This window comes from Rhinolophus sinicus, linkage group LG06 (assembly GCF_036562045.2).
Source record: "Rhinolophus sinicus isolate RSC01 linkage group LG06, ASM3656204v1, whole genome shotgun sequence".
NCBI classification, from domain to species: Eukaryota; Metazoa; Chordata; class Mammalia; order Chiroptera; family Rhinolophidae; genus Rhinolophus; species Rhinolophus sinicus.
This window is the reverse complement of record NC_133756.1, coordinates 166440959-166466151: the sequence shown is the minus strand read 5'-3', so window position 1 is coordinate 166466151 and position 25193 is coordinate 166440959. Positions and strand designations below refer to the sequence as shown.

The window sequence follows — 25193 nt, the reverse complement described above, 5'->3', positions numbered from 1 at the left end:
AGCAAAGTCCCTGAAAGGATCCGTCTTAGACTCCTTTCTTTGGGGGCAAGTACAAGGAAACAAACGGTTAGGCTGCTGCGTGGCGACACCAGTGAAATGCCCTTCCAGTCCAGTATGTGTTCCACAAAACAGACAACCCTGCCCTCCTGGAGCTGGCATTCTAGGCAGGAAGACAGACGACAGATGGCGCAGGCGGGGAAGGAGAGATGAGCCAAGGGTTTCCTGGGGATACCTAAGTGAGGACGGGTCCAAGGACGTCTGGAAGAAAAGCGTTCCAGGTCCTGGGAAAGCAGCTGCCAAGGCCCTGGAGGGGAGAGTCGGTCAGTTCGGGCTGCGGTAACAAAACACCATGGACGGCAGCTTATCAACTACAGGAACTTATTCCTCACAGTTCTGGAGGCAGGAAGTCCAAGGTCAAGGTTCTGGCACATTGGGCTTGCTGAGAGGGCCCTCCTCCTGGCTGCAGGTGGCTGTCCTCTCGCTGTGTCTTCACATGGTGGGCAGCCTGCTTGCTCTCCAGCCTCTTGTAAGGGCACTGACCCCATTCATGATGGGCCTGGGCCTCTCGCCTCGGAAGGCCCCACCTCCAAATACCATCCCACTGGGGGTTAGATTTCAATGGGTGGGTTTGTGGGACATAACCATTCAGCTCACAACAGGGAGCACGCTGTCTCACGATGCATGTCACAGGAGCAGCAAGGAAGACAGACTGAGGGCAGTGGAGTGGGGAGGGGCTGGAGCGGGGTCAGGGATAGTGGGCATGTCCTCCGGGTGAGGTGGGCACCGAGGCAGGCTCCTGAGCAGAAGGCGTGGTCTGACCTAAGCACTCTGTACTGAAGGGCAGAGCAGAAGCAGGGAGCAGGGTCTGCATTACTCAGGAGTTTGCAGTGGGGACGGTGAGAGCTGGCAGGCCCCGGAAGGTGGGACCAACTGGACTCGCGGATGGATGTGGGTGTGGGGACACAGGTGACCTGAGCATCTGGGCGAGTGGAACTGCCATCACCTGTGCTGGGGGTGGCCGCAGGAAGGGCAGGTTTAAGGGCACGTGTTGGATCTGAGTGTCTCTGGTTGGGCCGAGTGTTCAGACACTGGCGTCATGTAGGTCAGCCCAGGGCGGGAGAGACAAGGACAAAACAGGCCCAGGGCGGAGACGGAGCCTCCGGGTGGGCAGGTGGGGACAGGGAGGCTGAGAGCAGAAGGGGCTGGGGAGAGCCAGGAGCGGGAGGTGGAGCAAAGGGAAGGCTTCCTCTCCGGGAGGAGGACGGCCAGCGTCACCTGTCACCTCTCCTAAAAGGCGACAGGAAGGAGAGACCGCAAGCCAAAGGCCCCTGCCTCTCTCAGATCCACCCTTGGAGACGTCTTTGAGGTCCGAGTTGGCGCTGTGAACCTCAAGCAGATTCCCGCGAATCCCACCCCGCACCAGCCACACCAGGTCCGCGGATGGACCCGCACAGCCTCACGAGGGTGGGGGCGGATGTAGGGGCTGCAGCCAGTCCCGCCCACACCGCGGGCCCGCCTGGGGCCTGAGCCGCCCTTGCACAGCTGCCGGAACCCCAGGGGCGGGGACCCGAAGTCTCGCCCGCCCCTTGCTGACCGGGGGGCGGGGATAGCGGGGCCTTCCGCACGACAAGCCAGCCGCTAGCTACTTCTCTGTCCCGCCTGGAGTTGCAGCGCCGGCCCGGCTGGAGCCGCGGGACACGGCCCGGCTGCAGTGAGTCCCAGAGATACCCCTGACCCCGCCAGCCCTCCTCCCCGGGCTCCGGCGCCTGCCCCGCCCGGCCTCGGCCTGTCGCCTCCACCGCCCCTCCCACCACCCGGAACCGCGCTCCTCGCACCCCGCCCGGCCCCCGGCGCGGCCACGGGGCGGAGAGATGTCCCCTAGCCTGAGGCCTCCTCTGTTCCCCAGCAGGTTGGGGTTCGTAGGGGTGCGGCTTGGAGAGAGCGGGAAGGGTTAGGGCTGAGGTCCTCAGCTGGGAGTTTGGGGACTCAGCTGAGTCCCTGGAGATCCATGTTAGGGGGGTGAGCATCTCTGAGGGTAAAGGGCGTTTCCGGGGTGGCTGGAAAGTGGGGGCTCTGGAAAACCAGGACTGCCCAGGTGAGCCCACTCTTCCCCCATCATCAGTTGGGGGCATCAGCCAAGTTCCAAGGAGGGGCTTTGGGGTTAACAGAGTCAGGCGACTGCGGGAGGTGGGGGGAGGGTGCCCTGACCGCTCCCATTTTCCAGGCCACTCAGTTGAGCAACCCTTTCCATGGCGGATGCCAGTGAGGACCCCACCATATTCACTGCCCACTCTCTGCCCAGTGACCCCCGGCTCTGGGCCACCGTGACCAACGCGTACTTGGGCACACGTGTGTATCATGATACACTGCATGTGAGCGGTGTATACAATGGGGCCGGGAGGGACACGCACCGGGCCGTTCTGCCCAGTCCCCTCAATGTCCAGCTGGAGGCCCCTGCAGGGACAGGAGAGCAGCTGACCAAGACCTTTACGCTGGACACAAACACAGGTAGACACTGTCTGTCCTGCCCCTCCCCCCAAGCCATTGTCTCTCTTGCTCAGAATGCCCCCCTCACAGAAAAGGAGGCCCCAGCAGGCAGGTGTCCAGGGCTGGCAGGAGCCTGGGGTCCCCTGTACAGCTGTAGCTTCCTGGACAGGGCACGGGCTCAGAGGGTGGGTCCACCTCACTCACAACCCAGAAAGGCCAGCAGCTTCGTAACTGTTTTGGGTGGCCCTGAGTGGAGCATGCAGATGAGGTGCCCTCTCCCCAGGTTCCTTCCTGCACACCCTGGAGGACTCCGGCTTCCGGGCGGTTCAGTGCATCTATGCCCACCGCACGCTGCCTCACGTCCTGGCTTTCAGTGTGTCCCTCAGCCGCCTGGCTGCGGGGGGCGGGCCCATCACGGTGTTGCTGCAGGCAGCCTTCTCCCCAGAAAGCCCAGACTTGGACCTGCACCTGGGGCCTGACTTCCAGGGAGCCCGGTGAGGAGAGGTTGGGGGCCAACCGGGCGGCCCAGGAGGGAGCCTGTCCCTGAGGCATGGCCGTGCTCTTGCAGGTACCTGTACGGCCACACGCTCACCCCTGAGCAGCCTGGGGGGGCACAGCAGGAGGTGCACATGCTGTGGACACCAGTGCCCCCAGCCTTGACCCTTGCTGAAGCTGAGGAGGACAGGACCTGGGAATTCCTGACTGTGGTGGGCAGCAGCCAGGCTGAGGCCCAGGCCTGCCTCACCGAGGCCCTGCGGCTGCAGGCCGGGGGCACTCTGTACACTGCCCATGCCCAGGCCTGGGCCCAACTCTGGGCAGGCTGTGGTCTGGACGTGGTGGGGCCCCTGGCTCTGCGCCAGGCTCTGCGTGGTGCCCTCTACTACCTGCTCAGCGCCCTGCCCCAGCCCGGGATCCCAGGGTACATCTGCCACGGCCTCAGCCCTGGGGGCCTCTCCAACGGGAGTCGTGAAGAATGCTACTGGGGCCATGTCTTCTGGGATCAGGTGTGTACCATCCACCCCAACATGCACCTGCTACAGGTTGGGCACTACAGGCGTGGGGACTGTAGATGGGGAAGCACAGGGGCCATGGTGAGAGGGAAGGCTTCCTGGAGGAGGTGGAGTCTCAGCCAAAGGACGGGTCGGAGTTCGATGGAAAAGTGATTCAGGCAAGGGACCAGAAAGTACAAAGGCCTAGAGCTAGGAGGGTGCACGGTTCCTGTCCCAGGCTGGGGGGAGGGGCTCACCGAGGCAGGAAGAGCAGTTGTAGAGGGGGCTGCAGGAGCCCTGGAGTGTTTTTAATTGGGGAGTGACACAGACAGATGTGTGTTCTGGAAAGATCCTTGTCTGTGGAGGAGGGTGTGGCCTCGGACAAGAGTGGGAGCCAGGAGAAGCTGGGACGTGGTGATTGCTGGGCCGGGGAGGGGTCCAGAAAAACCGGTGCTGTGGCCCACTTTGCAGGCTGGGCTCCAGGAGGCTGAGTCAGCACTCCAGGTCAGGCTGCCCACCCAGATTCTGGCCTGAGCCCCTGGCCAGACCCAGAGGCCTGCTGGGGAGGTGAAGCACTGGGCCTGGGACCAGACCCAAGGAGGGTCTGACCTGGAGATGGGGCTGTGTGGTGGGCAGGCGGGCAGGGCCCAGGACAGCCAGGTGGGCAGCAAGGATCCGTGCTGGCTGTGAGCCCCTGCCAGGGTGGGCGGACGGCAAGTGGGGAGATGGGCGTGAGAGAGCCCAACCAGGCACCTTCCCTGGTTCGCAGGATCTCTGGATGTTCCCGAATGTCCTGATGTTTCACCCAGAGGCCGCCAGGGCTCTCCTAGAGTACCGCATCCGGACTCTGGCTGGGGCCCTGGACAACGCCCGGAACCTGGGCTACCAGGTGAGGGGTCCTGAGCAGGCTCCATTGAAGGGCTTGATGTCCCCAGACTCCTACTAGGCCTGCACCCCTCCCCCTAGGCCCCTCTCTGGGTGAGTGCTGGGGTGTCCTGGACTCTTAACAGGTTCCGCAGCCCCAGGTGGGAACAATAGCCTGGATGGGACCCAGCTGGAGTTCCCTCACTGCCCTGTGCCAGGGCAGCACACAGTGGAGTGGACAGAGGCTCCCTCGCCCATGCTGGGGACACACGATGGCACTCAGAGCCAGCAGGCCCCCAAAAGGGAACCTGAGGGCTTGATGCGCCACCCCTGCCCTCTGGCTGAAGGCTAAGAGCATGGGAAGTGTGTGGGCTCCCGCACCCCAGAACAGAATCAGGTCTACTCCATCCCCCAACCCTCAGGGAGCCAAGTTTGCCTGGGAGAGCGCGGGTTCTGGCCTGGAGGTCTGCCCTGAGGACATTTACGGGACCCAGGAGATCCACATCAATGGGGCCGTGGTGCTGGCCTTCCAGCTGTACTACCACAGCACCCAGGTGAGATGTCACTGTGCCCACCAGGTGTGTCCGCACTGCTATGGCCACAGCCCCCACACGGCAGGGACTTCCTGTCTGGAGCTGGATGGTCCTGTGAAGCACCTTGGAGCAGTGACTTCTGGGCACGTGGAAGGGTGGGCTTTGGCGAGAAATATGGTGAGCAGTGGGAACTAGACTCGGGTGCTATGGCTTTTGTCCTACCCTCTCCTGCTCCCCAGGACCTGCAGCTCTTCCAAGAGGCTGGTGGCTGGGATGTGATCCATGCCGTGGCTGAGTTTTGGTGTAGTCGTGTAGAGTGGAGCCCTGGAGAGGAGAAGTACCACCTGAGGGGTGAGGGCATGGTGGGGAGTGGATAGTCATGGGGGAAGGGGGATGACCGTGGGGGAGAGGGGTGGTCATTGGAGGAGGGGGGATGGTCTTAGGGGAGGGGAATGGTTATGAGGGGAGGGGGGATGGTCATGGGGATTGGGAGGAGTGAACTGTCACTGGGGGAGGGCAGGTGGTCACGAGTTGTGGGGGAAGGTGAATGCTCCTCAGTTCGTCGTGTGATTTCTGTCGCCCAATGTTGCCAGCCCCACGCTGGCTGCCGGGATAGGGGCAGGTCCCCGAGACCCTGCACTGAGCACCATCTTGCCCTATGTGCCCAGGAGTCATGCCCCCCGACGAATACCATTCAGGGGTCAACAACTCCGTTTACACCAACGTCCTGGTCCAGAACAGGTCAGATCTGAGACCCCACCCCACCCTGCAGGGAGCCAGTCAGCAGCACTGAGGCTGCAGCCCCCCCTCCCACCTCTGCCCCTAGCCTGCGCTTTGCAGCTGCCCTGGCCCGGGACCTGGGTCAGCCTGTCCCCGAGCGGTGGCTGGTGGTGGCTGATAAGATCAAGGTGCCCTTCGACCTGAAGCACAACTTCCACCCTGAGTTTGACGGCTATGAGCCTGGTGAGTGGACTCCGAGCCCCTCGAGGGCCGCTCTCCCTCCCTCAGAACCCTGTGTCCACCCGGGACGTCCCCTTCCCGATGTGGAACCCCTCCCGTCCTCCCCCATCAGCAGCACCTGTCCCGCCTTCCCCTCGTAGGAGAGGAGGTGAAGCAGGCAGATGTTGTGCTCCTGGGATACCCTGTCCCCTTCTCCCTGAGTCCTCATGTTCGCAGGAAAAACCTGGAGATTTACGAGGCTGTGACATCCCCCCAGGGCCCCGCCATGACCTGGGTGAGGAGACTGGGATGTGGGGGTGTGGTCCTCAGGGCCTCGGGTCCTCCCTCCACACGCAGTGGACCTCACCCCAGCATGTCCTCTGACTTCTGACCCCAGAGCATGTTTGCCGTGGGCTGGATGGAGCTGAAGGACCCCAGGCGGGCGTGGGGCCTCCTGGAAAAGAGCTTCGCCAACATCACTGAGCCCTTCAAGGCCAGCCTGGCCCCAGCCTCAGCCCACACCCCGACCATGCCTGCCTCCCGCTTGGGCCCAGGGAGGCGGGAGTGGGAGCCCAGCTTGGGGGTTTACAGCGGGGTCACAGCCGTGGCAATTCTCACCTGACCTTGGGCCCTTCTGGGAACAGGGCCAGTGGCCTCAGGAGGGCCTGTGTCCTGGGGATCCCAGTACTGACCGCCTTACCCCTGCAGGTGTGGACAGAGAATGCCGACAGGTCTGGTGCCGTGAACTTCTTGACAGGCATGGGGGGCTTCCTGCAGGCCGTGCTCTTCGGGTTCACAGGACTCAGGTGAGTGCGGTGGAGGGCAGCAGAGGGCATCACCTGCCCCTCCTGCCCTCCTCACAGAACTTCCCCCTCTCCCCAGGATCACCAGGGCTGGTGTGCCCTTTGACCCCATGTGTCCAGCAGGGGTCTCTGGCGTGTGTATCTCTGGCATCTCCTACCAGGGGAACACGTTTGATTTCTCCTTCTGTGAGGACTCCGTGACGATCGAAATCAGGGACTGTGCTGGGCCCTGGGCCCCCCCGCTGGAGGCCGAGCTATGGCCATCACAAGCTCGGCTCCCTCTTCCCCCAGGTAGGCAGCTCCCCTAGACCCACCCAGCCTTCCAGGGCCTGTGACCCCCAGGGTGTCCCCTCTCCTTGCAGGACACAAGGTCTCCTTTCCTCGCTCAGCTGGCCGGATACAAAGGTCACTCCCACAGGAAGCAGAGGCAGCAAGTTATTCTCCAAGAACTTCCTGTTGACGCCACTGGACAGCTGCCCTCGAGCCCACAGGATGCCCTGTGGGCCACCCTTGGGCCCTGCAGCCCCACTGAGCACCTCACCAGCATGGCTGGCTTCAGGGATGGCCCAGGCCTACCCCTCTGGCCCTTGCTCCCACCTGGCAGCCAGGGCTCCAGGCAAGGTCTGGGTTCTTTGGCCTGAAGTTCAAGGTTGAGACCCTTTCCTGCATAGAGCCCCACGGCATCCCACACCTGCCATGTCTGTGCCTGCCATCCCCAGGATGCAGCAGGGAGGGTTGGGGAGTAGCAGACAGCTGAGCCTGGGTGTGGAAGGTGCGTGGTGGGGGACGATGACCAGGGACGACTTGGCCAGAACTGCTCAGCACTCAGTTGTCGCCTCACCACAGGAGAACTCTCTACATCCTGATACCGAGGGTCAGTCAAGGGTGGGCCCAGTTTCTCTTGGGCTGTCGCGGGGACTTGGTGAGCGTCTCAGTTCTTGGTCCCTCTGGCCTCTGGGCCACTTCTGTCAGGTTGTACAGCCCCCGTCACATGCCTCTCCTCAGCCAGAGTGGGGTACCACAGAAGACTGTATCTTCTCTCCGACTGGCCGTAAGGACCAGGGCCAAGTGTGCATGGGTTTAAGGCCACAGCCCTGGGCCCACCTGCCCTCTACGGGCTGCCCTGGGCTGGAAGCTCTCCCCAGCTCTCCTCCTGGGGCCTCAGCCCCTCCTTGAACACGTCAAACTTGGATCCTTGGGTTTCCTGCGAATGAGGGGAGATGGTGCTTGCTGCCAAATTCTTGGTGGGGGCTGTGTCTGCTGCACCATCTGCCTGAGGAATTAAAAAGTAGGTGCTGAGGAAGCTGTGCTGTGAGGAGCTGACGTGAGTGCTGGGCCTTAGGGAGCACACCTGAGGCCAGGAACTCACTCACTGGAGCAAGTGGGTGGGTCCCAAGGTCAGCCCCTCGCACCCCCCACACACACACACACTCTGGCAAACTGCTGTCCTTTGTTCTCGGTGGACAGTTAGACCCAGTTCTCTGCAAACCAGCCACCAGGCACACGAAGCCTCGTGAGGGAGAAGGGCGAGTGGGGGGAGGCATCGGTGATCCCAGGTCCCTGCATGGTGGCTGCTGAGTATAGCCTCCAGGAAGAGTGGCCAGGTACAGCCCCACATACGTCCGTGTCTGTGCCAGCTCCCTGAGGATGGTTCAGGTGCCCGTAGGCTCCTCTGCTAGCCGTGCAGCAAAGCCCCAGGCAGGTCCGCTAAAGCAGACCACGCAGCGGGGCACTGTCCCGGTGCACCTTACCTATGCAGCCGTGGAGCCAGGTGGGGTAGTAGGTGGCCCTGTGCCCACAGGACAGGTGGCCTGGTACGGGCAACACATGCAGAGCATTATGTGTGTGTGGCCACCTGTGCACAAAGTAGGGTAACCCTCTGGGGACTGGCAAAGTGGCAGGGCGCGTGTGCTGGCATGGCTGGTTAGGGACCCATGGTAACCAATTGCCAGAGCTTGACGGGATCCCTCAGCCTGCCCAGGAGACAGCATGGGGCAGGCAGAGCTGCTGGTGACCTTCCCCCCCACCTGGCTTGACTGCACACTGTCCTCCCCGCGTAGCCCGGCTGGCTGCACAGTCGTCACTTGACCAGCAGACCATCATCCCGTGCTTGGGGACATGTACCCAGCCACACAAGCTAACACTGCCCCAGCCTCTATATCTGGCATGGGTCGGTCTCTTCTTGGGCCAAACCTGGAGCACAGGGTTGGCACGCTGTCACCATCCTGGTCCAAGCACTGGTAGTCTCCTTGTCCTTGGTCCAATGTAGGACCAGCGCCCAGCATGGGCCAGCACACACCTCTGCCTCCAGGGGCTGGCTCACAGCAGCGCTGCTCAGTGTGGGACTGGGGTGCTGTTGGCGGTGTGTGTGTGGGGGGGGGAGTACTTTGAGGGTGCCAAGTACAGTAGTTAAACAGAGATCTCCACCCTCAGATCAGGCAGAGTGCACAGGATAAGGGGGCTCCCTGGGGAGGGAAGGGACCCAGGGTGGGGTGCTCAAAACCCTGAGCTGCCCTGTGTTTAAGGCCCCTGCAATTAGCCTACCCTGTCGTTGGCCAGCCACAGCAAAGCCCAAGGGACCCCACTCCCAGCCACACAGGGTGTGTGCGTGTGCTTAGCAAGCCCTGTCTTTGCCAAACTGCTGGTTCGGGGGCGTCCAAAGGAGGGGAAATGATACAAGGACGTGCGTCTGGCACCAGGGAGGCTCAGAAAATGTACTCACCTCCACAGCCATGTGGGTGGGTGGAGTGTTGGGTGCGTCCACGTGTGTGTGATGTATGTGGGCACAGATGATGGCATGACCAAGCCTGAGTTTGCCCAGCCCTACTGTCCCACCATAAGCAGATTTCTCAATTGAGAGGCAGGGGTCACGGGGACCAACAGCATGACCCAGAGAAAGTCAGCGCTTGCCCAACCACAGACAGGACCGTGCAGGACGAGGGCAAGACCTCACGGGCCAGGGACGACCACCCACCCTGCACGCAGACATGCACACAGACTTGGAGAGGGGCACACGTGGAATGGGACACCACACACATTCTGGAAGACAGGCCGCTAAACCACAGTGTGCGGCAGGGATCAAAGCCTGAGTTCCCAAACTTGACTCTGAAATACTGAGGCACCTCCGCCCAGCGCCTGGGGACAGTCGGAGCACGGCCAAGGGGAACAGGACACCACCATTGATGCTGTGGTCAGTCGGGGATTTGGCTGCAGATGTCCCCTCAGGAAGGCACCCTCCCCACCCAACCAGGAATAAGGCCCAGGAGGCACCTTCTGGAACCAGGCACTTTTAATTGTGGAACCTAAGCAGAGCCTGGTAAGTGGGGAGGAAGGGGACCAGAGACCATCAAAGGGGGAGGCCACTAGGGTCCAAAATGGGGATCCTTGGGGTCAGCATTAGATACCCAGGCTGAGGCTGGGGGTGGGCATCAGGCCCTAAGGCAGAGCTGGGGTTCCGGAAGGTCAGGGTGGCAGTGCCCCAGGCCTTGGTGTCCTGGGGTCGGTGCTCTGGGTCAGGACAGGGACAGGGCACAGCGTGTCAATCATAGTCCGAATCATCGAACTTGGTACTGAAGAAGGCGGCAGAGTCCCTGGCCAGCCGGGACAGGTGGAGGGCACCGGTCACCACCAGCGCCAGCAGCAGCAGAGGTGGCACCAGCGCCCACATGGTGGCCAGGATGTTGTAGCACTTGGCCTTGGAGCCTAAACGCCGCGCCTCCTCCAGGTCCCCAGCCACCTTCTGGTCTCGGGCCTGCAGACAGTGGCAGGGCTGTGTCTGCACGTGCTCTGGGGGTGGGAGGTCCTGCCTTCCCACCCCATGCAGCCACTGGGGCCAGAACCCAAAATCTGGATGGAGGGATGTGGCCCGAGGGGACATTGTCCTGGGTTCTACCCACTCCCTTCACTGCCCCCAACTGGACACGGCTTTGGGGTGTTGTCATAAGGTGGTGCTGGAAGGGGGCCCTGCCTCCTCCCTCCAGCTCTGGACCCAGTAGCCATTCCAGGCCTCCAAGGACTCTTCGTAGGTGGGAGGACCACTGGGGTGCTGAGACATCCACCACAGAAGCTGAAGCCAGTGGGCCTTTGTTCAGAGGAACCCCAGCATGTTAAAACCCCTTTTGGTGGAAGACACCCCCTTGGGTATCGCTCCGTGGATTCTGCTCTTTGGGATGGACCAGACGCCCTTCATGGGAGAAGCGCCCCCCCACCCCAGGTGGAAAGCTCCCGCGAGCCCGGCCCTGCGCCCACCGGCTAAGCAGCCCCCGGGAGGCACCCCGCCGCCCACCTTGATGGAGTAGGCCAGCGCCAGGAAGCCCAGGCAGCACAGATTCAGGTACAGGGTGCTGAACACCGACCAGATCAAGTGGTCTCGAGGCGGGGGTCTCGGTGCCCCCAGCGTAAGGGCCGTGTGGGCGACACCGTCGGCCGCGCGGGGCGTCGGGGCCCGGGGGTCCTCGCGGGGGTACGCGGTGTCCATGGGTTCCAGCGCCGTCGCCTCCTCGCTGATTCCCGTTCTGAGGTGGGCGCCCGGGGCCGCTTATACCCGCCGGCCCAGAGCCGCCCGCTAAATATAACGACAAATTACAGCCCGAGCCTAGCGCGCCCCGCCCGCCCTCATCCCTCACCGCGTGGGGCCCTGCGAGGTTTCGGGGCGGAGGGCTGCAGCCCCGCCTCCCAGAATGGCCACCAGACCATCCCGTTGGCCAGAGCCCCCTCCCTCCCTCCGACCCGCCCCAGGGAACCCACCGTGCAAAGCTGCTAGGAGGGGGCAGGCCGATGGGAGCATACCGCCCTCCAGAGCCCCGCCTGCACACCCTGTTCCCCGACACCCCCATCAAAAGCTGCTGGTGGGGGTGGGCAGTGGCTGCAGTACCGCCTACTAGAGCCCCCTCCCCCGGGCCAGAACTTGTTGGCGGTGCCGCCTCAGGGCCCTGCTGGATGCAGTGGTGCCTCAGTTTCCAGGATGGGCTGGGCCCCAGGCTTTAGCTGGGCCCCTCTCAGGACCAGGACTGCTGAACCCACAGCCCCTCCAGCCCGAGAACCCAAAGCCCAGGCCCTGCCTGTGTCACCTGGCCACCAGGGCCAGGCTTTGGGAGTACAGAAGTCCCTGCTGCCTGCTAGTGGGAGGGGACAGGCCACAGCAGGGTGGAAAAGGACAGGCAACACGATAGGGAAAGAGGGAAAGCCAGAGGTGTGTCATGCTGGGGGTCATGGAGGGGAGGCCCCCAGGACCAGCTGTAAGGGGAGCTCTGCTGTCAGGGCTACAGGAGCTCTCCAGGGTCCCATGTGGGGCCAGGCCGCTTACTCCTGCCCTCCCCAGCCCCCAGGTGTCTGGGGAGGCTCTGTCCTGGTCTCCTCTCCCTCTGGAGGGCCCAGCAGCCTCCATGGCCAATGATCCCCCTTTGCGTGGAAGGGCCCCAGACTCTCACAACCAAGGGCCCACGGTCATCCCCCATCCCCCATCTTAGTCAGTCGGGGCTGTTATGACAAAAGAGCACAGACTGATGGGCTCGGAAACAATAGATATTTATTTCTCGCAGTTCTGGAGGCTGGAAATCCAAGATGAGCACGGCAGTGTGAAGTGGTTCTAGTGAAATGCTCTTCCTGGTTGTAGACGGCCAGCCGGCTTTCACTGTGTCCTACATGGGGGACGGGCGAGGGGCTCTCTGGGGTCTCTTTCACAAGGACACATCCCATCGTGGGGGCTCCACCCTCATGGCCTCATCAACTCCCAAAGCTCCCACCTCCTGAAACCATCACATTGGGCATTAGGATTTCAACGTAGGGATTCTAGGGACACAAATGTTCAGTTCGGTGCATCTCCTTGGCCTGTGGCCCCAGCACAGACAACGGTGGCTCCAGCCATCCAGTGGATCAGGCCGAGCCCAGGTGAGTCTTTACTTAACCTACAGCGGTTCCTGACTTCATTTTAGCTGTTCTTAGGTGGCTGCATTTAATTACGGCTTTTTTAAATTGGCTTAAAAGAAAAATTAAAATTACCGTGGAAAATCATGCCTCTGAGGCCTCCGAACTCCACGACAGCCAGCCTCCCTTTCATCTCGGGCCGGCTTTTTGTACAACGCACATGGAGCTTCAACTTGCGAGTATCTGCAGAAATCGGAGCTTCAACTAAAAATGATATCAGCTTAAAATAGCCAGAATGGGGCTCTTTTGGTACCTCTAAATTAATTTTGTGCATGTGCTCAATTGTAAAAAGCAGGTGTGAGATCAAACTGGATGAATGGAACAGTACTGTCTCTGGAACATAGAAGCTTCTAAGTGGAGCTCCAGTGTACTTTCTTCTCACAGGGAAGTTAATAAGAACATTTTAGAGACAGTCTGAACTAAGGAAGGCTTCCAAAACTGCTCACTGCCAGAACCCCATTTCCCCCGTTTCCCAACCGCCCCATTCCTTTCTGAGCTCCATTTTCCAGACTGTCGCTACCTTTTTCCTCCTCCCCTTCTCTTCTGTCCACCACCAGCCCCTATTGACTTAGGGGAAACTAGGAATAGAAAGCCAGACCAGGATTGGCTGGATGAACTAGAAATTCCGGCATCTCCCTTTAGAGAAAACCCAATCTCAGGACGAGGAAAGCCAGCAATAATTTACTCTCCTAGGACTGTAGCTGAATTAAGGACTCTAACTAAAGACTTACCTCATCCTCTCCAAAACCCTGTTGAGTTCACAAAGGAATTTGATTTGATTGTTAGAATATATGACCCTGGCTATTCTGACCTGTTCCAACTAATTCATCTGTTGGTTTCTGAGCGCACAACAGCAGAATGGCTAAGTTCTGCTGGAAAATTCCTAGAGAGGATTTTTTAAAACAAAGAGAAACAGACCAGCAAAAATGCAGCGAATTTAGTCTATTGGTTTCACCAAGCCATCCCTGAGATTTTCCCCCAGAAACCAGACTGAACAAAAATCCAGGGCGGCCGGATGGCTCAGTTGGAGCGCGAGCTCTTAACAATAAGGTTGCTGGTTCGATTCCCACATGGGCAGGTGAACTGCGCCCTCTACAACTAGATTGAAAACACGGTTTGAGCTTGGAGCTGAGCCGCTAGTGGGAGGCCAGTTGGCTCAGTGGTTAGAACGCAGTGTTCAAAACACCAAGGTCGCCAGTTTGAGTCCCATATGGGCCAGTGAGCTGTGCTCTCCACAACTAGATTGAAAAAACAACGCCTTCACATCCTGGAAAAACACACTGTTCTCCAATATTCCCCAATAATTAAAATTTAAAAATCCACCACTGTAGATTAAAAGCTAATGATAGTTTAAAAGCTCCAGATAGTTTTAAGCATCATTAAAATGACCCAATGCTCAATGTGGCATTTCTGGGAGAATTAGACGAGGAGCTTGTAACTGATTAAACAGCACGAATTAAACTGGCTGACCACACATGCTGATAAGCTAACTACTCCAGCTGATCAATTGTTTTAAGCTATTCAAAAGGAACAAAAGGATAAAGCTACTAAAATTATGAATGCACAGCTCCAGCCATGAACTCAGACCTCCCCAAAGGGACACTACTAAGGCCCTTGTAGCTACAGGGGCTACTTTGTTCTAAACCCTAAGTCACCCTCTCCCTCGGAGTGAAGCTGCTGTGCAGATGGTGGGGACAGCTGCTCAACCAATGTCTGTTTTTAAATCAAAATCTGTTCACAGAGCAACGTATATTTTTGCTCATCAAATTTGACCCAGTTCACCTAATATGGTGAGACTTTCTTGAAATCCAGGAGACCCACATATGCTTTTCTCAGAGGGAGAGATGTATGTAGAACTAAATGAATCTGATGCTGAACCAATGGAGAAAATCATGATTTTAAAGGAACCTCCACAAGAGGAAAGTAATCTTGAGACTGAACCTTTGCTGCAGGATGTTCTGTGGAGCTCTGGGCCTTTTCCCGTCAGCCACTCCTATCAAAATAACTATCGACAATACTTTGTGTCATGCAGGGTCTCTGGTCCCCCTCTCGGTGGGTGGACACAGAGTATGGTGAGGCTGAAAAGGAACACCAACAGAGCCATGGATAGAAGGTTCATAACACTATATTCTCGCTGGCAGCTGGGTTGGAGATACAGGAAGCAGGGTCCACATGATCCGCAATCCGCCATCCGCGCTAGCTAACCCCACTTGCTAGCCACAATCCGTGCTTGCCATTGTAGCCATGACAGTTATATTAGTGGCTAATGGCTAACTGGTTACAGCTGATGGCCAGCTAGTTACAGTGGATGGCCATCTGATTACAGCTGATGGCCATCTAATAACCAAGCCAGACCTTTCCACGTGAGGCCGAGAGCCTGGAAACTGCTCTCTGGGACTCCGTCCCTCCACTTTGCCTCAACCTAATATTCACCAATATTTTCAGACCTGATGCATTGCTGGAATTAAGCCCATTATACAAGATTACTTTAAAAAGGAGCTTATAATTCCATGTTCGAGCCCCTGTAATTCTCCTATCCTTCCAGTAAAGAAGTCGAATGGAAAAAGATGGAGATTTGCACAGGATCTCAGAGGTGTAAATAAAATAGTCATTCCCAGACATTACCCATGGTTGCAAACCCACACACACTACTAACTATCAGCCATTCCTGTGGACTGCCAGTATTTTTCAGTGATGGATTTATGTAGTGCCTTTTTCAGCATTCCTGTAGAAAAGGACAGTCAATATCTCTTTGTCTTCACCCGGGAAGGTCACCAGTTTACTTTGAATGTGAAGCCCCCAGGGTATACTAAGAGTCCCACCTATTTCTCTCAAGATACTAAAAGCTGATTTGAATGATGTTGATTTTCCCAGAGATTCCACTCTAATCCAATATGTGGATGGTTTACTTTTATGCTCTAGGACAGGGGTGTCCAAACTTTTTTCAACGTTTTTCACCAAGGGCCACATGCGGTAAAATACACAAACAGCCAGGCCACTCACTCGAGGTGAAGTACGTATTGCCTCACCTGGTTTATTTAAGTAAACTAAATATATTTTTGGAATTTGCTGCGGGCCAATTAACAATGGATCGCGGGCCGCAGTTGGCCCGCAGGCCGCAGTTTGGACACCCCTGCTCTAGGACATGACCAGACTCCCAAAAGAGCAAAGTTTACCTAGTACAACTGTTAGCTCTAAAAGGACATGAGGTCGCAAAGGACAAACTTCAATTCTGTTTGCCCAAGTAAAATACCTTGTCCTTCTCATTTCTAAAGATGGGCTAATAATTAACCCTGGAAGACTCAGAGGAATAATATCCTTTCCCTTCCAAGAACTAAGAAGCAATTTAGAGGATTTGTAGGGTTAACTGGACACTGTCACAACTGGGTCCAAAGTTTTCATTAATGGCCCAGCCTCTGTATGTCTTATTAAAATCGGATTGACCAGATCCAGTCAAAGGGAACCCAGAAGGAAAAGCTGAAGAAGCTCTAAAGGAAACGTTATCTAGAGCTCCCGCTCCGGGACACCCTACTTATCAACTTCCTTCCTTCCTAGATCCAGTCAAAGGGAACCCAGAAGGAAAAGCTGAAGAAGCTCTAAAGGAAACGTTATCTAGAGCTCCCGCTCCGGGACACCCTACTTATCAACTTCCTTCCTTCCTAGATCCAGTCAAAGGGAACCCAGAAGGAAAAGCTGAAGAAGCTCTAAAGGAAACGTTATCTAGAGCTCCCGCTCCGGGACACCCTACTTATCAACCTCCTTCCTTCCTAGATCCAGTCAAAGGGAACCCAGAAGGAAAAGCTGAAGAAGCTCTAAAGGAAACGTTATCTAGAGCTCCCGCTCCAGGACACCCTACTTATCAACTTCCTTCCTTCCTAGATCCAGTCAAAGGGAACCCAGAAGGAAAAGCTGAAGAAGCTCTAAAGGAAACGTTATCTAGAGCTCCCGCTCCGGGACACCCTGCTTATCAACCTCCTTCCTTCCTTTTCATACATGAAAACGAAGGAAATGCTGTGGGAGTTCTAACTCAGAAACGTGGAGCCCATTGTAGACATACAGGATCTTACAGTCAGCAGTTGGACTCAGTAGCCAAAGGGCCCCCTCCCTGCACGACCGCCATCTCTGCTACAGCCTCCTTGTGCAAACCAACAGGAGAGATAGTCGTGGGTGCTCCTTTAACCATTTATGTTCCTCATTCTGTTAAATATTTGCTGAACTCTCACCATATTCAGCATTACTCAGTCAGCCGACTGGCTTCTTATGAAGTACTCCTGCTTTCTGCACCTAATATCATGTTAGCTCAATGTAACTGTCTTAACCCAGCGACTTTACTACGCTCTTTCCAGAATGAAGACGCCCATGACTGCGTTTTACTCACTGACCACGTTCTTGTTTACAGGAAACACCTGTTGCTGATGCTGACATTGGTTTACAGATGGATCTTATCTTGAAGACAAATGTAGAAATTATCGAGCTGGATATGCAGTAATCTCCATGGTGGACATAATTAAAAGTTCTTACTTACCTGAAATAAGATCTGCCCAGCAAGCCGAGTTAATTGCTCAGACTCGAGCTTGTCAATCGGCCAAAGGTCAAATAGTCAATACTTAGAGAGTCGTTATGCCTTTGGTGCAGCTCTTGACTGTGGAAGCAGCGAGGCTGCTTGACTTCTCAGGGCAGCCCATAAAGAATGGGAAACAGGTTGCAGAGTTATTAGGTGCCATACAGCAAACGAAACAATTGGCAATTATCAAAATTCCAGGATATTCTAAAGCTACCACCATTGAAGCAAAAGGAAATCATTCAGCTGCTCCTGCTGCTAGACAGGAAGCACTAAGCCATCAAATTGTCCAGACCCGAGAATATTCTTTGCTCCCTGCTAAATCAATAAAAGACACTCTTTTACAGTTCCCAAAGGCAGCTACAGAAGCAGAAAAGAAGACGTGGCAACAAAAGGGGGACCTTTAACCCAAACAGCTGTGGCTTAGACCCCATGGGAAACCAGTCTCACCTGCAGGGGCTCAGCTGCCTATGCTTCAGCACGTGTATGAGCTTACACATGGGCCAAGAAGATGACTTCATGGAATGTTCCTAGGAACCTTCTCCCACCCTGGCCCATAAAGTGTAGAGCAGATGTGCTGGCTGCCCCAAATATAACCATGGAAAACCACTCCATGCGTCTCAGGGGCATTTCACTCCCTTTAGATCCATTTGAGGTATGGTAATTGGATTTTATCCAAATGCCTCCGTCTCAAATATGTGAATGTGTGTTAGTGATGATTCGTATGTCCTGTCTTTGGGTTTGCATGCAGTTTGCATATGGTTTGTATGTGGTTTTCATGTAATTTACATGTGGCTTGCATAGGTTTTGCATGTGATTTTCATATAGTCGGCATATAGTGTGTAGGTGGTTTACATGATGTTTGCATGTGGTTTGTATGACATCTGCATGTTTCACATGTGGTTCCAAGTGGGTTCCTTGCAGGCTGCACGTGGTTAACATGCGATTTGCATGTGGTTTGCATGTGTTTTGCATGTAATTTTGCAGCAGCCAGTTCTTTTCCCTGCTGGTGGGAAGAGGGACCTGGGGGCAGGGCAGACATGGAGTGGGGACCCCTGTATCTCCCTGAATGACCCCATCACTCCCACACTGCCCTCCTCTGCTACCACAGCTTAAGTATCTGTGCAACCACCCTGTCCCTCCCGCTAGGACTGAGAGAGGCTCCAGACAGGGACTGGGCAGGCCTACCTCTGCCCTCCACTCCCCCAACTTCCAGGGAGGAACGTGATGACCACCAGACCACAGCTCTGTGTACATCTCCCCTCTGTCTTTGGTCATCTGCAGCCTCCTTCTGATGTGTGTGGACATGAATTGGCTTTTAGCCTCCTTCCTCAACATATGTCTTTAAATGTTCTGGTGAGATCTCAGCTACAATAGTCTCGTGGATTATTGCCCATCCCCTCCTCAACTGTGGGTCCCCCCAAGTCCACTTCACAACTCCTGCCAACTCCTCTGCAAGCTCCACGTGCTCCATGGACTTCAACCAGCAAGTTGAGCAGCTCCAGCTGGGGGTCTTCATGCCTGAGGTCCACTCTTGACCAGAGATGGTTGGTGTGAGAGCCAGCACCCTCACCTGGAAGCAGGACAAACTCTGAGCTGGCTCTTATACTGCAGAGCCCCCCGAGGGGTTAAGCAGGGGGATGGCACTGCCTGGAACCGCACCTTTGCATGTGGTAACCTAAAAACAAAAGGCCTTTCAAAGTGAGAGGCAACAAGTATTTACTTGAGATCAATAAGAATAGCTATTTGGGAAACACCGATTCATGCAGAAGCCCAAATAGTGTTCCAATAGGAGACAAAGGCAATGGGTATTTATGAAAAGGGAAGGGGACAATGACATCATTAGAAGGAATGTGTTGCTATTGGTGCAGATAACATGACATGGTGACACTAATTCTAAACAACGTCTTTCATTTTTAGTTCAGTAGTCATAATATCTGCTTTCTTGTTATCTCTGCAAACAGTTCATTGGGGCACAAGTTTGCTTAGGGCTACTCCAAAGGTTATTTTGCCCTGTTTTAACATTCCGGCCACCCGTTTATTTATTTATTTATTTATTTAGACACACGGCTCTCCTTTCCTGTTGCGCTTCCCCCACTTCCTTGCCAGGATCCCCTAACTGATCGCTGCTCAATGCAGGGGACCTGGCTTAAGACCAGCTCCTTCTGAACTCCAATTAGACCCTGTTGGATGTGCTCACTCCAGGGAGGTTAAAATTTCATAGTTTCCCTGTTTGTCTCTGTGCTGCATTCTGGGCAATTTCTTCAGATCCACCTTCCACTTCTTGAATTCTCTCTTCAGCTGCTTTTATCTTCAGTTTAAGCTATTTGAATGTCTAATTTAGATCTAGTTAATGTCTACTTTCTTTTTAATTATGTCTGGTCAGTTCTGATAATCTCTTGTCATTTCATCACACTTTCAATCCTCTTTTATTATATCTCCTTAAACATACTGTCATGTAGAGTTCATGCGGGGTCTCCGGTCCCATTCCTCACATAAGAACGCAGGACATGGTGAGGCCAAAAACGAAAACCCACGGAGCTATAGATAGGGGAGTCACACCACTACATTCTCACTAGTGACTGGGCTGGAGACACAGGAAGCAGGAGCCACACCATCTGCAAACTCCTGTCCACTTCTCTCTGCCAACCAACCTCACTTGCTAACTGCAATCCACCGTCCTAACTGCAATCCACTCTTGCTAGCTCAGCCACCATCTTCTTGCTAGCCCCCACTTGCTGCTAGCGTAGCCATGGCAGTTATATTACTGGCCAATGGCTCACTGGTTACAGCTGACGGCCAACTAGCCACAGCTGATGGCTATCCAATCACAGTTGATGGCCATTTACTACCTGAGCCAGCACCTTTCCACGTGAGAGTGAGAGATTGGAAACTACACTCCTAGCTCTGTCCCCACACATACTGAACGGAATTTTTTTTTTTTAATTTTTTGTATTCCTCATCTGATAATCCCAGTATCTTGTGTCTTTGTGGGTCTAATTCTGCAGTCTGTTATTTTTGCTGACTCACTTAGGCTGGCTTTTTCCTGGTGCGTTGGATACCTTTTGACAGCAAGCCCCTACCTATCCTTGGACCTCTATCTGTGGGAATTCTTTGAGGTCTGGGTTTACAAAGCTTTTCTCCCATTTTCCTTTGCTTCTGCCAGAACTGTGTTGCCAAGACTGCTTCAAACTAAATGTTTGACTGGGGATTTTCGGATCCCAAACCAGTATGAGTTCTGGCCTGATTTGACTTGTGGCAGGAATTGTCCCCTTGCTCCTTCTGAGAACAGGTAATGTGCCCACCAGCTTACTCTATGGGTGAGTTTCACCTCCGATCCTCTGTGCAATGAAAGCACTAATCTTACCCTGTAGTCAGTTGTCCCTTTCCTAGAATGTCACATACTTGGAACGAGATAGCATGCAGCCAATTCACACTAGCTTATAGCACTTAGCAATGTGTATTTATGGCTCACCCATGCCTTTTTGTGGATAGATAGGCATTTTCTTTTTGTTGTGGAATACTATTTTATCATATGAGTGTACGGCCATTATTCTGTGCACCCTTCAAAGACATCTTGGTTGCACCCAGTTTTTGCCAATGGTGAAGAAATCTACCGCAGATATCGGTGTGCAGGTTTTTGGGTGGACATAAGTGTTCAACTCACTTGGCTAAATGCCAGAGAGCGCGACTGCTGGATCTCACGATGAGAGTGTGTTGGGTTCTGTCAGAAGCCACCACACTGTCCTCCAAAGTGGCTGCTCCATCTGCACCCCCCAAACCGTGAGTGGGAGTTCCCGCGGCTGCACACCCTGGGCAGCACTTGGCGTTGTCAGAGTTTGGGGTTTTAGCCATTCTCTTGATAGCTTATTGTTGCTTGGATTGGCATTTTCCTAATGACATATGCTGTGAAGCATCGTTTCAAATGCTGCCCGATTTAAAATTGGGTTGTTTTCTCCCCCCACCCTTCCTCCCGCATCCCCCCCACACACTCCGGTTCAAGCCCTTGTTTCTCAGTCTAGTTGTGTAGGGCACAGCTCCCTGGCCCACGCTGGTATTAGGAGCCTTGCGCTCGCCCCCCGCCTCCCAGCCTCCCGCCGCTGAGGCAGTCGGTCGCCAGTCATCGGTCGGCCGCTCACGGCAGCTCTCGCCGGATGCCGACCGCTCACAATGGCTGCTGGCCACCAGCCACTCATGGCGGCACACAGGAGCCTACCGCAGCACACGGCGGCCCACACCAAACTGTGGCTGCTCAGGGCAGCCCGGCTCCAGGGAGAACTGTTGTTCACCATCTTAGCTGCAGAGGGCGCTGCTCACTGGCCCATGTGGGAATTGAAGCGGCAGCCTTCGGTGTTAGGAGCGCGGCGCTCCAACCGCCTGAGCCACCGGGCTGTCCACCCCCACCCCCGCCGGGTTGTTTTTCTTATTGTTGGCTTTTCAGAGTTCCTTGTGCATCTTGGACGCTATCTCGTATCAGGCACATGTTTAGGAAATATTTTCTCCTAAACTGTGGCTTGTTTTTGCATTGTCTTCACAGTATATTTAGCAGAGTAAAATTTTAAAGTTTAAATAAAGTCCAACTTATCGACTTTTCTCTCTCATGGATGGTGCTTATGATGTTGCAGCTAAAAAATCGCCGCCAAATCCAAGCTCATGTAGGTTTTCGCCCTTGTTATCTTTGACAAGGTTGAGAGTTTTGCAGGTCTACGATGAATTTTCAGCTAATTCTGTGAAAGGCATAAGGCCTGTGTCTAGACTCACCTTTTATTTACGCATGTCCAGATGTTCCACCACTGTTTCTGGAAAAGACACTCCACTCCACTGAGCAGGCTTAGCTCCTTAGTTGACCATGTTTGTGTGCACGTATTTCTGGCTCTCTGTTCCGTCCCACTGACCTATCTGTCCGGTCTGTGGTCAACACCAGGCTGTCTTGATGACTGGAGCTTGAGAGTAAGTCCCCCAGGGTCAGTCCTCCAAGGCTGTTGTTCCCTTCAGTATGGTGTCGGCTCTTCTGGGTTTTTGCCTTCCGGTAAACTTCAGAATGGGTTTGTCAACATCGAGAAAATAACTTGCTGGGATTTAAACTGGGGTTGCTTTGAATCGATAGGTCAAGTTGGGAGGAACTGACTTCTGAACAGCATTGAGCTCCTATCGGTGAGCAGGGGACGCCTCTCCACTCATGGAGATCTTTGATTCCTCTCACCCTACTTTTGTGGTTGTCGTCAGACGCCGCGTACATGTTCCGTTAGGTACACCGAACGCTTCCATTTCTGTGGTGCTGCTGTAAATGGTGTTGCTTTAAGCGTCAGAATTCCACAGGGCACTGCTGGTGTGCAGGAAAGCAGCGGATTTTGTGCGCCACCCTTGGCTCCTGCAACCTTGTTGTCAGCACTTACTCGTTCCAGGGGCCTCTTGTTAATTCCTCGGGTTTCCCCGCAGACAGTCACGTCATATGTGAACGAGGACAATTGTATGTCTTCCTTCCCAGCGCGTACATGTCCTTTGCTTCCCTTGTCTCCCTTCACCTTCCTAGACTTCCAGGACGGTGGTGACTAGGAGAGATGACAGGGGACATCCTTGCCTTGCTCCTGCTCTCAAGGGGGAAGCATGTGGTTTCTCACCCTCAAGTGTGATGTCAGCGGTATGCTTTCCGGTAGACTGAGCTTGATCAAGTTGAAGATTACCCCGTCTTTGCAGTTTCTGGAGAGTTTCCATCAGGAATGTGTGTTGGGTTTTGTCAGATGCTCTTCCGGCATCCATTGATGAGGTCACGTCATGTGTTGATTTTTAGCCCATAGGCGTGAATTACAGTCTTTAATTTTTAAAATACTGAACCGATCTGCAGCCCCGGAAGCAAATCCACCGGGTAGAGGCATAGAATGCTTTGGTGCAGTGTAATCCATCGCTGGGTGTGATTTGCTCATATTTCGGGGAGGATTTTTGCGTTCATGCTCGAGAGAGGTACTGATCCGTGGTGATCTGCGGTTTCCCTTTCTTCTTCTTTCTCTGTCCGGGTTTGGATTTATTAGGGTCACGCTGGCCTCAAAATGAGGCAGGAAGCATTCTCTCTGTTTCTATTTTCTGGAACAGATTGTACAGAACGGGTATCATTTCTGCCTTAAAGGTCCAATACAATTTACCAGTGGGACCTTCTGGGCCTGCTGCTTTCCTGTTTCGAAGGTTATTAATTACTGATTCAACTTCGTTAATAGGTATCGGCCTCGTTAGCGTACCTTTCTCCGTGTACGAGTTGTGGTAGTTTACGTCTTTCCAGGACTCGGTCCCTTTCATCAGAGTTACGGATTTGTGGGCATCGAGTCGTTCGTGTGACCTTCATTGTCCCTTCGATGTCCCTGGGGTCGGCAGCGATGGCCTGTCTGCCATTTCTCATTGCAGTGATCTCCCTTGCCTCTTCTTATTTCTGGTTAGCCTGAGTAGAGGCTTCTCAGTCTTATTGACGTTCCCCCCACACACACACAACTAACCAGCTTTTGGTGTCATTGATTTTTCCCCTCTGATTTCCTGTCTTCAGTTGCACTGATTTCTGATCTAGTCGTTGTTATTTGTGTCCTTCTGTTGGCTTTAGGCTTCTAGTGCCTCTTCTTTCTCCGGTTTCCTCCGGTGAAGCTTAGACTGCTGCTTGTAGGCCTTCCTTCCTTTCTAACACACACACCCAACACTAGAGATGCCCGCTAAGCAGAGATTTGCCTGCATCCCACACACTTGGGTAAGTTGAGTCTCCACGTTAGTGTAGTTGAATTACGGCTTCTTTTAATCCTCCTGGGATTTATTTGGATCGTGCCCACGTGGTTTGGGTGAAGCCACGTCCGGCGGGTGAGGCTGCGAATGCTGGTGACATTGCTCACAGGGCTGAAGCCAAATAACGAACGGATGACGCAGAGCAAGTTCAATCTGGGCTACGTGCTCCGATGCGGAGAGGGTGGGCCCCAGACGCCTCTCCCTGGGAACCGGGGCTGCCTCCTGGCCATGGTCGCCTCTAATGATTGCTCAGACCACGTCCTCTCATTGGACCCCCAGGTTGTCCCATGGGGGGACAGATCCCTGGCTCCAGGCAGCAGCGGGAGTGAGGACCCTCTTCTGGCAGTGGCACTAGGCCGAGGGACAGCGGTCAGGACCCTCTCTACCAGGCAGGTGAGCCGGCACAGCCCTAAGATCAGCAGGCCCGACCCAGCACCCACCCGGGCGGTCCTAAGGGAAAACGGCCTGAGGCTCCTCCCGGTGAGGTGGGGAGGAGCACCTCCCTGCTGTGTGTGGGTCAGGGCCACGTCGGGCCCTCAAAGAGGAAGCTCGGGTCCTCTGCGGTGCCACCAGCACCCCCTCTGGACCCGTGAACGATCCTGGGAGCATGGCAGAGGACAGCACGGCGGGTCACCTTACCCTGCAAGTGGACTGATCGAGCACGTGCGGGACAAAAGGAGCAGGTGTGGTCCCAGCCCGTCAGCACCTCTGGCCTGTGGCGGGGTGGCCCGCTGTGTGACAACTGGAGTTCAGCTGACGGTAGGATAGTTGAGAGAGGCTGTGAGCTGTGCGCCCCGTGTGTCCTACGTGTTCTCGCTGAATGCCCAGACCATAGGGCCAGCTGTCCGAGGCTGAGGGGTTTCTGTAGCCGCTAGGCAAGTCAAGGGGACCAGGGGTGACCACTGTCGACTGACCACTCCCGGGGGAGGGACTGGCACGTTTGCTGCTTGCCTCGAGACCCTAGGTCACTCCGCTGTGATCTGACCCGTTGTGTGCGTAGCCCATCGCGTCACCCCGGGACTTGGGGCAGGGACCTGGTGCTGTCCTGTGAGGCAGTGTGTGCTGTGACCCTGAGTCTCGCGGGTTCCTCTCGGCACCTGTGGAGTGGTGCGACTTCACTCCGGCAGCCTCTGTGTGGCTGCAGTTTTACCCGGGGGACCTGCCTGGGAGGTCACCCACTCACTCAGCGCCGGACCACACTGCCCGGGGCTGACCTCTCCCGCAGTCAGCTCCGTTCTCTGACCACTTCCCCTCTGGGTTCCCTCCACTGGAGGACCTCACGACCCCCTTGTCGCCCCAGGGCCTCTGCACAGCATCTCTTCTGGCCAGAATG

The 25193-nt window shown here is 55.5% G+C and overlaps 2 protein-coding genes and 1 long non-coding RNA gene across 5 annotated transcripts; 2 read left to right on the top strand and 1 right to left on the bottom strand.

Moving 5' to 3' along the window:
- The first annotated feature begins 1322 nt into the window (after positions 1-1322).
- Positions 1323-7918, top strand: PGGHG (protein-glucosylgalactosylhydroxylysine glucosidase). 2 transcript variants are annotated; one of them, XM_074337042.1, is made up of 14 exons: positions 1323-1711; positions 2225-2508; positions 2771-2981; positions 3056-3491; positions 4246-4365; positions 4763-4894; positions 5113-5224; positions 5542-5614; positions 5700-5836; positions 5974-6107; positions 6210-6305; positions 6521-6618; positions 6695-6906; positions 7005-7918. In XM_074337042.1, the coding sequence occupies exons 2-14, from the start codon at positions 2250-2252 to the stop codon at positions 7073-7075; spliced, it is 2091 nt and encodes a 696-aa protein (XP_074193143.1). In that variant the 5' UTR covers positions 1323-1711; positions 2225-2249; the 3' UTR covers positions 7076-7918. The 2 variants fall into 2 exon arrangements, with proteins under 2 accessions (XP_074193143.1, XP_019575038.2); XM_019719479.2 differs by having other exon boundaries at positions 1351-1711; positions 6978-7918.
- A 1968-nt stretch (positions 7919-9886) lies between these two features.
- IFITM5 (interferon induced transmembrane protein 5) lies at positions 9887-11492 on the bottom strand. Of its 2 annotated transcripts, XM_019719485.2 has the most exons (3): positions 11362-11492; positions 10901-11179; positions 9887-10366 (listed from the first exon to the last, which is right to left on the bottom strand). In XM_019719485.2, exons 2-3 carry the CDS (start codon positions 11090-11092, stop codon positions 10154-10156), a joined length of 405 nt encoding a protein of 134 aa, XP_019575044.1. In that variant the 5' UTR covers positions 11093-11179; positions 11362-11492; the 3' UTR covers positions 9887-10153. The 2 variants fall into 2 exon arrangements, with proteins under 2 accessions (XP_019575044.1, XP_019575045.1); XM_019719486.2 differs by lacking the exon at positions 11362-11492 and having other exon boundaries at positions 10901-11286.
- LOC141572315 (uncharacterized) lies at positions 10362-17711 on the top strand. The gene is made up of 2 exons (XR_012497700.1): positions 10362-10948; positions 16940-17711. It is a non-coding gene; the product is annotated as an uncharacterized LOC141572315 (long non-coding RNA).
- The last annotated feature ends 7482 nt before the right edge of the window (positions 17712-25193 follow it).

Coding starts and splice junctions, on each gene's coding strand:
- PGGHG (XM_019719479.2), top strand. CDS start 2,250: ATGGCGGATGCCAGTGAGGACCCCACCATATTCACTGCCCACTCTCTG. Junction 6,619..6,694: donor TTCGGGTTCACAGGACTCAG/GTGAGTGCGGTG, acceptor CCCTCTCCCCAG/GATCACCAGGGCTGGTGTGC. Junction 6,907..6,977: donor TCGGCTCCCTCTTCCCCCAG/GTAGGCAGCTCC, acceptor CTCTCCTTGCAG/GACACAAGGTCTCCTTTCCT.
- IFITM5 (XM_019719485.2), bottom strand. CDS start 11,092: ATGGACACCGCGTACCCCCGCGAGGACCCCCGGGCCCCGACGCCCCGC. Junction 10,367..10,900: donor CGCTGGCCTACTCCATCAAG/GTGGGCGGCGGG, acceptor CACTGTCTGCAG/GCCCGAGACCAGAAGGTGGC.